Consider the following 12089-nt stretch of genomic DNA (forward strand, 5'->3'; position numbering starts at 1 on the left):
AAATAAATTTTTCAAAAAACAGTAAAAATTTCTGTCCTGTAAATTTTTTTTTCTTTAAATTTTTTTTTTCTTTTGGCCTTTTTTTCCCACAGATAAATTCAAAAAAGAATGGTGAACTATATTAAACAATGTAGAATGCAAACATCTGTGTTATAGGAGACACACTTGGAAAGAGCTGAATGTTGGAATTTGATACAGAAATGTTTTTAGGATGGTTATTTAGCGGAATATCTGGGACAAAGGAAAAGAGGGCTACTTATATTAATTGCAAGAGGAGGCCCAATAGGAACTACGCTTAGGACTCTTCATAGGAAATATGAGGAAACTGAACCTAGTGGCCATAGGTTCATAGGTATGTACTAAGCTATCTGCCCAAAGGCATTTATAGGCCTAGTTGGAATGTGTTGGCTTTCGCTGCCCCCTTAGATTAGTTCCCTATGCCTCTGTCTTGTAGAAATGTTTTTTTTCCCATCCACTCGTCAAGATTTGTCTTGAAGAGTTTTAGTGACGAGCTCTGCCTAATGTAGATTGGAGTCTTGTTCCAGAGCATGGGAAGTTTCTGGGACAGGAATCTATCCCTCCAGCTTGTCCTGTTTATTGTTGCGGTGAGGTTTCGATCCCTACAGCTTGTGGCTCGAGGGGATATTGTTTTCTTTAGGTGGAGCATGTCCATTAATTCTGGGTTGGACATGCCCTTGTATGTCCGGCAGGGAGCAACTCTGAGTAGACGGTATGCAACTGGGTACAGCTGGAGTTTCTGCAGTCAAGCTGCATAGGACATCTGTTTGAGGTCAGTGATCTTGGTGAGGTACTGCTGTGGTCTTTCCAGCTTGCAGGTGTCTTGTAAGGTACATCCCAAATGGGGCGTTGTACTCTATGATGGGGAGTTGTACTCTATGATGGGTCTGATGAGTGATGTGTAGAGGGGCACAATGACCTCTTTTGATCTGGATGCAAACCCTTTTGTGATTAGCTGGGCCACATAGAAGGATTTTCTAACCACTTTGGCAATGTGATTATCAAAGGAGAGATTATCTACTTGGGTCCCCAGATCCCTTATTATTTGAAGCATCGTGCTGTGCCACTATCCTGGAGGTGAGGGTATCCTTGATGAATATGGATACGCCCCCGCCTTTTGTATTTTGGTCCTGTTTTTGTGGCAGAAATGTATGGTATGAGTTGTAGCCTGGTAGTGCTGGGGTGCTCTCTGAAGCCTTAAACCAGGTTTCTCTTACTGCACATATATCGATTTTCTCCATACTGAGGAGTGCCTCGAGTACGTGCATTTTGAGGTTTAGACTTCTGGCATTGGGTAGCATTACCCTCAGTTTTTTGTTACTTCTATTTACGGTGGTGGGTTTGTCTTTTGAGCCTTGCCTAAAAAAGGCAGTATGGGGGTGGCAAGAGCCGTGGCCAGTATTCGAAAGCCTATGGGTGACAAGAGCCTTGGCCAGTATTCGAAAGCCTAAGGGTGACAGGTGCATGCCGTCTCTAGTGAAGCAGCTGGGCTTGTTGAGCATGTCATCCCATTTACACCTTGCCAGTACCCACCCATAAACCTTACCTCCTTTGTCAAGGAGGGCTAGGTCAGTCAAGCCAGCTTTGAATTTAATATCCATCCAGTCATTTAGTTCCTGTTTGAAGGAATCTAATGTGCTGCACTGCTTAAATTGCTGTGGAAGTCTGTTGCACAGGTGGAGAGATTTTAGTGTCAGTGTGATTGTTTAATTAATGTAGATACAAGAGATTTTAAACTACTGGTTTCCTAATGGCACAGAAGGCAAGGCACAGATCACCCATCAGGAGTCTGTAGAACATCGACTAAAGGAAGAGTCCTTCCAATCTTTTTTGGCAGCTTAAAGTTTTTAAGCCAGTGATCTTTTTGTTTGGAACCACTGGAGTCTTTCCAGTTGTTTGCTATGTCTATTGAGGCACACCCCTTAGATTGCATTGTATTTTGTGGTTGGGATAATCAATGCAGGATATCAGGGAGAAATTACTTCTTTAGGTCTGGGTCATAATCCTTTTGCAACCAGCAAGAAGGATTTCTGGACACCTGAAGCAATAGTATGATCAAAGGAGTGGAAACTATCAACTGATGTTCCAGTGTCTCTAAGTACATTTTCTTGTTGAAGTGGGATGGTGTGTATGCTTTAAGCTGGGAGGAACTTTGTCTACTGAACACAGTAATATTGCACTTTTTTGCATTCCATTTGAATCTATTTATATGGCAGGTATTGACAAATGTAAACCTCATGCCGGAAGGCCTGGGCATCAGAGGGACACGAGAGCAAACCCTGTTTACAATCATCCGCAAAATTGGTTAACCAGAGGTTTTGGTTCAATCTGGAGATCCACATGTAGATGTCAAACAACAAAGGTTGCCTTGCCGAGCCCTGTGGAACACCATTGGTCAGTCTCATGCTCTCTGAGGGCATACCCACTACCCTGATTGGGTAATTTCTATATTTTAGCTAATTTGCTGTCCATCCTACTACATAGGGAGATGTTTAAAGTGTATTTAAATGCTTTGGCCAGGTATTCTAAACCTGTTTTACTGTTTCATAGAAGTTGACCGTTTTCTTTAGTCAAGATCTACTCTCGACAAAGCCAAACTGCTGTTGGTCTAGTCTGATACGTTTTCTAGGTTCCCTATTACGAGAGCGATAGTCCGTTTAAGCGAGTCCGTAAATGTCGACATGTATTGTGCAAACCGGCATTACAGCGAACGTCCAAAGCCATGAATTTGGAAATGTCTAATTACCATGGTTGGCCCGTCTGTGGTATAGCTCCATAAGGTAAGCGTGTGGTAATTACGGACCTTAAGGTTAGGGTGCGGGTTAAGGTAAGTGCATAGATAGTTAATGTATGCAAGATTTAGTGTAGGGTTAGCAGTAGGGTTTTGGTAAATGTATGTATGTTGATTATTTATTTTGTTTGTTTATATTTCCATAGGGATATTGTGCAGTAGTTACGGACCTTGGGGTTAGGGAGGGGTTAAGGATAGTGCATAGATAGTTGTGTATGTGGGGTTTAGTGTAGGGTTAGAAGTAGGGTTTTGGTGCTTTTACTTTAGGGTTAGAAGTAGGGTTTGGTTGGTGTATGTATGTGGTTTATTTATTTTGTTTGGGTAGGTAGTATGTAGCGGTTGCTGGGGTTGGCTGACTATGACAGTTTGAGATGTAAAATTTCACGGTTTAGTGCATTCGGTATTCTCACGGCTCACACAATTCGTGTCGGTATTTTGGTATTCGCTCAAAAGGAGTTTCACTCTGGTAATATAGACTCATTTTCAAATATATGAGGTCAGTTATGACATTGCAGGTGATACTTGTCAAACTAATGGATTTATAATTTCTGGATAAGTGACGGGGACAGCTTTGTGAAGTGGCATCACAACAAAGCCAGTGGCTAAACTCATGTTTAATGTTAAAGAAATGGCTCTGCTAATGCATGTTTAATGTTTGTTATGCAGCCAGGTATATTATCAGCTTACATGGAGGATGTACTTTTACTCGTAGAAAGCACCTTCAGTATATATACTTTAGTGATAATGAAAGATCCAAGATCTTCATTGATAGGCGGGCTTTGCATAGTTGTTTCTGGAGGTGAAGTTGGCATTGAATTTGTTTGCTAGTATGTTGGCAGTCCTCTGGCTCCAAGTAGTTAATGCCATTTTTGAACAAGTTCTGAACAGTACTGGATGTTACTTATTAGTTTCCTGACATAGCTAAAGAATGACGTGTAATTACCCTTAGCTTCTGATGCTAGTGTAAGTTTCTGGGCTGCCTTGGTTTTCCTGATGATTATTTTTTTGACGATTTCTTGATATTAACCTAGATTTGAGGGTGATTTCTTCTACTGAATGCTTTGAGTTTTTTTTTTTTATTTGTACAGTTTGGTAGCAGATCATCAGTGTGGTTTGCTCTTAAACTTCCTGTAATACTTGGATCCAATTGTTTCTGCTACATTTATACATTTATCTAGGTGAGCATAGATTTTTTTGTATGTAGCTATTTGCTATATCAGCATCATGTTCGGTATTTGTAAATATGGAAATTTTGTCATAGAATTAGAGGTTAGTACATTCGAAATCGTTGCATTCCATTACATTAGCATCCATTGGTTTTGAGATTTTAAAGGTAAAGGTTTCCAGTTTATCATCAGACTTAATTGGGAGGGAAATATCAGGGGAAATAGTACTAGGATATCTTGACCTTTGACCTGTTGAGTTTTTTGCTCTAGGGAGCTTGTGTTTATAAAAATGTAGGAACTTTTGGGCATATCCTATATTCAGAGTGTAGTGTCCCATATTTATAGACGAGAAGTTAATGTCAACCAGAATAATGAGGGTTTTACTTGAGGGAAGTTCTTCAAGTATATTTAGAAACTTAGTGTAATTTTCAGAGGACATAGAGGAGGTCCAGTAACAGGCTTTGAGCTGATAATTTGTCCTATTTAGTGTGATTTGTATGTCAGTGTTTCCTGTTTGTGGGTCTGTAGGAACATGCCTAAAGGTGATGTGGTCATTCATTAATATGACGACTCCACCACAGATACCATCAAGTCCAAGGGCATGGAAGGCACAAAGTCCAGATATGGATGGAGAGCTATCTGAAAATTTAAACCATGTTTCTGTTATTTTACAGACACACACGCGCACGTATATATACAGATGTACTTCAACTGCAGGCAGGCCTGCAGGTCTAGCATTTTGTTATTGAGACTTCTGGCATTGAGTAGAGTCTCCTTGTGATCCTGCGCTTGTTTTTTGTTAAGTTGGGAGATCCATTAACTGGACACTACCTAAAAAAGGACACTTTGGAGCACCAAAGGCTTTAGCAAGTATGCAGAAGCCTTGGAACAAGAGATGCAAGCCATCCTTAGCAAAGCAAATAGGATTGTCCAGCATCACATTCCAGGCTGTTTCCACTTAAGACCCTGCATGCCACAAATGCAGTTAAGACCTTGAAAAGGTCTGGCACATTTCTATATTTCCCTCAGGGTTTTGCTTATCAAGTTGTTTACTCCCACATGAACCATTACCAGTGTCATACTTATATTTGTTAGTTATAAGAGCCTTAAGCACCCTTGAGATGTCAAAGATCCTGGTACCTGAAAGACTGCTCATCAACACCTTGATCTTGTCCAGGCTAGTGAAAGCTGAATCAGTATGCCTGACTACGTCATCACTGATCACTAGGATGTTTTTATTGGCAGTATTGATTGGAGTAGTGGATTTGAGTTTTACGTCCTGGTGAGCATCTGTTGTAGTTGTGCCAGTTAGTGATATGTATGTTTTTTGCAAAGATTAGTCCTAATGAGTTTAGAAGGCTTTCAAGATGGTTGCCTTTGTGTTTAAGTACTTACATCTCTCACAAATAGATTACTTTTTGCTGAGTAAGAATTCATTGTTTATGAGCAACTAGCAGTTGCTGCACTGCTTGAGGATAGCAAGTGCTGTAAGGCTGGCAACAGATGGAAGACGAGCAGGCTGTGTTCATCCAGGGATTCAGAACTTGTTCACATTTAACAGACTAGTTAATAAGCAGAGTATGCAGGTTTAATTTAAGTAAAATGTTAGTTTACACTACAGTTTATTTTTCCAGGATGCAAATCTAATTTGTTTTACTTTACACAGCAATTAAATTTATTTTGTAAAGGAGCACAGCCCTACAAAATGGAATAACACTGGTTTATCCAGCTGAACTAAGCTTTTAATTTATGTGGTACATCCTAAGGGTTGTATTAGTGTAAAATTGAAGATATAACTGCATGTGTCTGTCTAGTACAGCCTTGTTTGGGGTCATGCTCTGCACAATGTAAAGCAGGGCATAAAAAATGAAAAAGCAAGCTAGGACTTTCAGCCCATAATGCACCTCTCTAGAAACAGAAACAGCAAATTTTCCATTGTCACAAACTAACTAATAGTGCCTAAACAGCTTACAAATGCGGACAGACCTGTCTAGAACTGTACTAAATTTACAAGATATAATTAAAGCAGGGAAAAAGCTTCTTTAACAACAGAAAGATATTTTTACAATACTGAGGGACACATAACTGTACTTATAACAGTATATACTATATATACTATACTATATACTTAACACTCAAGTGACTATGTATACAACAGCAGATTTCTTTGTTTTTTTTTCAGTCAAGCAAATTGAAAATGCAGTAAAATTTTGAAAGAAAACACTTTTTATGCAGAAAGCTGTAGGTGACTAAGTGCAGATGAGAAAGCTGTAGGTGACTAAGTACAGATGAAAGAAGCACTTTCCTGCTTTTCTTGTGTAAAGTGGGGGAATCTCTTGGTCTCCAGTACTCCTGTTCTAGGAAAATAACAGATGGGAAGGGGCAGTCCGTCCCAGTCCATTTTTTTTTCTTTCACTAGCAAAAAAGATTGGAAACGGTTTGGGCTTGACTTGCTAGTTTTATCCAGGTTATTAGCCTGCATCTCCTCGTTGGGAAAGAGTTGGCCCATACCAAGGCATCTGCAGAGCTGTGGGAGGTGGGGCCAGTAGGACTGATGTCGACCTATAGATTATTCCCATTGATCTTCAGCACTGCAGCAGTTTCTACTGTTATAAAGAGGGTGTTCACACAACTGTGTTTCCCCAACGCACACTGGTAAACCTCTGATTAAAAAAGTCTTGCACTGGAGAGAGAGACTCATGTCATCAATTTGTATGGAAGTACAAGGTCACTTTTGCAGTGGTATTTCATTTCAACTGTTATTAACTGTATTAGTATTGACATTTTTTGCAGTTTAATCATAAAAATAATTCTTATATTACTGCTTTAAATATTTATTTTTCAACTTTGCAGGTTCATAGCAGACAATCAGATGAATCATGCTTGTATGCTGTTTGTGGAGCAAATGGGACAGCGAATAATTGAAAAGAATTTATGCCGGAACTTTATGCTTCACCTGGTTAGCATGCACGATTTTAACCTTATTAATATATCTACAATAGATAAAGCAATGATGAAGCTCCGGGAAATGAACCAGAGACTTGAAGGAGGTGAAACTGAGTTAAACTCTTGTCAAGATTTAATCAAGGAACTGGATGGAACAGCTGCAAATGGAAATGCTGAACTAAGTGCAAAGGACAAAATTTCAGAAACTGATAGTCTTATCTCAGGAGTCACAAAACAGAGCAAAAAAACAAAAGCTTTGAGAGAAGAACCTTTTTTTTCTGTGGACGGAAATTTAAGGCGCAATTGAGGGAGCCAAACGTGCTATGTTAAAAAATGGGAATTCAGGTTCCAAACAGGCATGATTTATCAAGAAAATGATTTCAACAAGGGACATTACAAGGCTGTATTTTTTACATTCATATCAGTTTTTGAGTGCTACTTATATATTGATGTAGTCCGGTAATGTAAATTAAAGCAATATTGCATTTTATCATGATAAGGCAATACATCAGAAAAGCTTTCTTCTTTGTACATTTTGTCATTTCTTAAATATTAGTGTTTAACAGACTAAAGAAATTTGTATGTACAAATGAATATCAAAGATATATTAGAAGCAATTTTGATAGGTATATTTTGAACCTGTGGATGTTTGCAGTCTCCCACCAATAGTTATGCAACCTATTTCTGATCATGTTTGGATAGTTACATTGGTCCGGATATTTATTAAATACTATGACTTAATTTTATTTTTAGTTAAAAAAAATTGATGTTAAAAATATTTGTACTTGTTTTTAAAAAAAAGTGTTTTGGATACTTGTTCCTTGTTAAATCATTTCTCTAGCCAGTGTGGTGGGAGATGACCATTTAAGGCTGGATGACTAGAACGTGTTTTGTGGCAGTTTGTTGCACACTTAAATCCATTTCAGTTCTTTTAACAGCACTTCAGTGTTCCATAGTGCCTGTTTGGAGAAACCTTGGCTTTTCACTTTTTTTGTTGATAACTGATTGTCTTTTGAGTGGCTGGCAGTTATTTTTTGAGGATATTCAAGATGCAATGCTCACCCTGTGTATTCCTGAAACTTGAACAACATGCCTGTTGGTTACAGCACCAAAACAGAAGTTCAGGTTGTATATGTAAACGCAAATTTAATTCGTGTTAATGTTGAACTGCTCAAGAAGTTTTAAGCTTGGGCTGTTGAACTGTCGCTCTTGATGGTAAAATGCACTGGAAAACTGAGAATTTGTTACTTATGCAAGTATTCTGTGATGATTGTCCTAGGCATTTTGGAATTCATTACAGACGCTGCAAACTGCATTCTATTAGTTTCGAGCAGTATTGGGCTGCATTTAAAAAAACAGTGCACATGTTTACAGATTTTTCCAGTAAATAGTGGTTTTGCAGCTACTTAACAGCAATGAAGGTTTTTAATTCCAGCTTGCAATGTGATTGAGTGACGTCACGTTGTGTTTTTGTTTAAATTGTCATCTTTATTTATAAAGAAATAATGCTGCTCTGAATACAGGTATGTTGTTAGTCAGTTGCACAATTCATTCTGTCTGTCCAAGGTGCAGTTTTTCATTTTTGTTTTAATCTTTTTAATTTTCTTCTGAAAATAGGTAGACTTAGATTTTACTTTGAGATACTTATGCCAGTCATATTTTTAATTGATTGCATGACTGTTTACGCACACTGGCATGGATGTGCTTTCTCATCCAGTATTAAATTCATTTTTTTTTATATTTATGTATTTGCTGAAAAAGGGGAAATTGCATCTTTAAGTGCAGACTCATTAATTTGCCAGCTATTGAGACATTAGTTCTTGTACAAATTTTTTAATGCTTACGAAGGATATTAGGTGAAACATTTCATTAAATATGGCTTTAATTTGCTAAAGCTGTGCACATGTATAAAAATAGACTGGTTTAGGGAAGAGTTGTAGTTTGAGTTATTGCTTTTTTCCAGCGGTTATACTGTTAATGCTTAAACGAAGGCTGCCATTATTTGCACATATCTGGTGATGGCCCAAAACTAAAAATTAAATTTTATGATTTTATTTTTTTCAGGTTCACACTGTCTTATGTTTATTTGTAATTTAAAAAAAGTCAGTCATGGATGTAGTATTTTTATATTTAAAATAGTCATGTCCCAGTAGTCCTGATAACATCTGAACTGGCTGGGGATTTGTTTTAAATGGTAATAACAATTCAAGAGTCTTTATTTTGTGCATTGTTTTAGTTTAAAGTTATGTCTCAGGTGTAACTGTTTTTTTTTTTATAAATGGTTTTGTTAATAGTTTGGTGAATGGCAATCTATTTAAGATGGTCCAATTGTTTTCTAAACCAAAAGGCACACAAATGTATTATTGATATGTAAAATTTAATTATTGATATTGTATTATTAAAATTCTGTAAAGTGTGCATTTTAGAAAACTGTGTTAGACAACATTTTGAAAGCATATCTTCATTGTGTTTTTTTTCAGTCAGTACATTGTGCAAAATCTCAGTTGACTGCAACTCTTCTCTTAACCTTTGCATTCTTCAAGACCTAGTTTTAGTCCTTCTGTGTTGCATTAATTAACTGAAACTATTAGTCACACTGACTTTTCCAGAGTTGAAAGTGCAAAAGACTATGAGGCAAAGGATAGAGAATTTAAGCTGTCTGGATTTTGCATTTGTTTTCACTGTATGTAGTGTAGGAAGATCAGGTAGGTAGATATCCTGTATTTTGATTATAAAATGCTGTCCAGCACAGTCAGTTGATATGGTGCATCAAAAACATTGTGCTTTATGTGCCTCTTTCCAACTACTACAGTACTCCAGGCTAGTCAGTCTTCATCCGATTGCAGTGACATCAGCACTTACACCAATATCACATACATGTTGTATCAATAGCATCCTGTTCCTTCCAGTCATTACCAACCCCTGTAATAAATTTATAGTATATTAAGTTGGTATTTCAGCCATCCCTAATAATATGAAGGCTACATGATCTGCTTTCTTTTGTTATTTTATCTGTCAGTTATTTTCATCACACCAACCTCTTCCCATGACCCACACAAAGCTTAGTTGTGGAGAATGTGATTCATGACTTAACAAAGACAACATTTGATATGTTTTAGAATCCCTTTGTTGTAAAGAGGCAGTAAAATATATAATGCATTCTTACATTACTTTTTAGGAAAGACAAGTAGGGGTTAACTAAATAGTGCTGGCTTTGATAATCTTTTTCTCACAACTTTTGTTCAGGAAAGAGAGTCAAATATAGTTTACAGAGTATTTGGTGCTATATTGTAGGAAGGACTAGTAATATAATTAGGCTTCTTAGTGTGGAAGACACTAATGACTGGATAAAAAGAAGTTAGTTCATAGCAGGTTTTGTTTTAAGCAATTAGAGTGCTCTTCGCTATGAGGGCTTCTGCGTGGTCGAAACTTTGCTAATATGGTTGTGATATAACATCTGTTTGACATGTAGAACTTCAGTAGTGTGGTCCTGAATTAGAATGCATCCTGACCACCAAAAGCAGCAAAGTATCACAAGTTGTGATGACTGAGGAGTTTATTTTGATGGTGGATCAACATGGTGTGACCCTTTTTGTGTAGGGTCCTGTTGTGGAACAGTTTATTTGAGGGAGTATTGTAGAAGTCTTCTGGTACTGCATTTTCTTATGCGGTGTGTGTATTTCCATAGGCAGTTTTATCTGCAAAACAAATTGCACTTAGAAGGAGGTGGTTGAAAGAAGTGGTGTCACAGAAAATTAGGATTTTTTTGTGTGTTTGTTATTTTATAAGAAAAGTGTATATTGCTGCTTCCTTAATTTCTACTCTGCTCATTAGTAATGAGCTTTGATAATGACTGTGTCTTGAGCATTCGTCCAACTATGTAGTCCAATACAATGAAATTTCCTTCCTAATTAATCATATTTTGGAATGATGGGCTGGAGCTTACTGGATGGAAGAGTTCCTTAACTAAAGATTGAGTGGTGGGAAATTGTATTTCTTTGAACCAGATTAGTTGTTAACTTTTCATCTTAAGGCCTGAATTTTTTGTTTTTAATTTTGGAAGTTTTAATTCTTAATTTGAATTTCTCTGGCAACACAAGTATAAAAATGTTTATTATAAAATCAGTGACTTTCCAGTTGGCACATTGACAGAGCACTGAGAGGAACAGCAGTTAGCAAAATTGTTTAAATGAGGTAGAAGCAATTTCTCAGGATCTTAACCTCAAAACTGTTGCTTAGTTTGTATCAGTCAGAAAAGAAACCTTATGCTGGTTTTTAACATTTGTGGTTATTCAAGTTTCTGTTTGGATTTTTATTAAAGAAACTTTGTCATACCAGCTGTATAATGAAAGAATTCATGTGGTAAAAATCTTTACTTGAGGGAGTCTGTGTACATTTTTCTATTCTCCTGAAGTTTTTTTTTCACGCTTATTCAGTGGAGTTTAAAATTCTACTAGGAACTGGATATAAATGCTTTTTTTCACTGATTTGTGCCTCAGTGACATTCTGTGTGACATGTTGAATTGAATGAAAGTAACTGTTTCAATATGTCTGAGCTGCTTAAGTTAAAAAAAAAAAAAAAAAAAGTTTAAATTCTTTGACAGAAATGTATTCCCACTTAAACTGCATTTATTTGGGAAGTCTTTCAGTGAAGTCATAACCTCATGCAGTAATGCTACATTGTGACTTTCAAATGGGCTCCCTGTTAAATGTTGGGACTCACAATGCCAAGTCCCAGCAAACTGGGGGAAAATGTCAAAACTGCAGGAAATTAGTGAATATCAAACATCATTTTTCTCCTTGAAACTGTATATTTTTTTGCAGGACACCAAGGCCCCCTGCATCTCTTGATGTGAGAGGTAAGCCCTTGACCGATTACGACAGTCAGTTTGCTGTACCTCTGAGAAAAGGAGTAATTCCAAGGAATGGCAGTCTCAGGCTCAGTGTGTGTTCAGATATTTGTCTCTTCAGTCACAGTATTTTAAACTGTTACCTTTAAAATTAACTGAAGGTTCAGAGTAGCAAACTTGCATAACTCTTTTAACTGAAAAAGAAAATTCAAGGAAAATGTTTGAGGCAGTAATTAGATTTTTTCTTTTATTGACAACTCCCTGTTGCATCTGTACATTTCACATAACACCTTTTCAGTAGGTTATACATACCAGAGA

The 12089-nt window shown here is 37.2% G+C and overlaps 1 protein-coding gene across 1 annotated transcript in view; it reads left to right on the forward strand.

Annotated features, from left to right (window-relative positions):
* The window catches only part of SUZ12 (SUZ12 polycomb repressive complex 2 subunit), a 2970550-nt gene extending 2959142 nt beyond the window's left edge, over nucleotides 1-11408 (forward strand). The window contains exon 16 of the mRNA XM_044068039.1: nucleotides 6829-11408. Within this exon, the coding sequence (XP_043923974.1) occupies nucleotides 6829-7228 (400 nt within the window). The 3' untranslated portion in view covers nucleotides 7229-11408. The remainder of the gene's footprint in view (nucleotides 1-6828) is intronic.
* Nucleotides 11409-12089: the final 681 nt, after the last annotated feature.

The sequence above is a fragment of the Protopterus annectens genome, chromosome 4.part0, assembly GCF_019279795.1.
Source record: "Protopterus annectens isolate FY-2018-M chromosome 4.part0, PAN1.0, whole genome shotgun sequence".
Taxonomy (NCBI): domain Eukaryota; kingdom Metazoa; phylum Chordata; order Ceratodontiformes; family Protopteridae; genus Protopterus; species Protopterus annectens.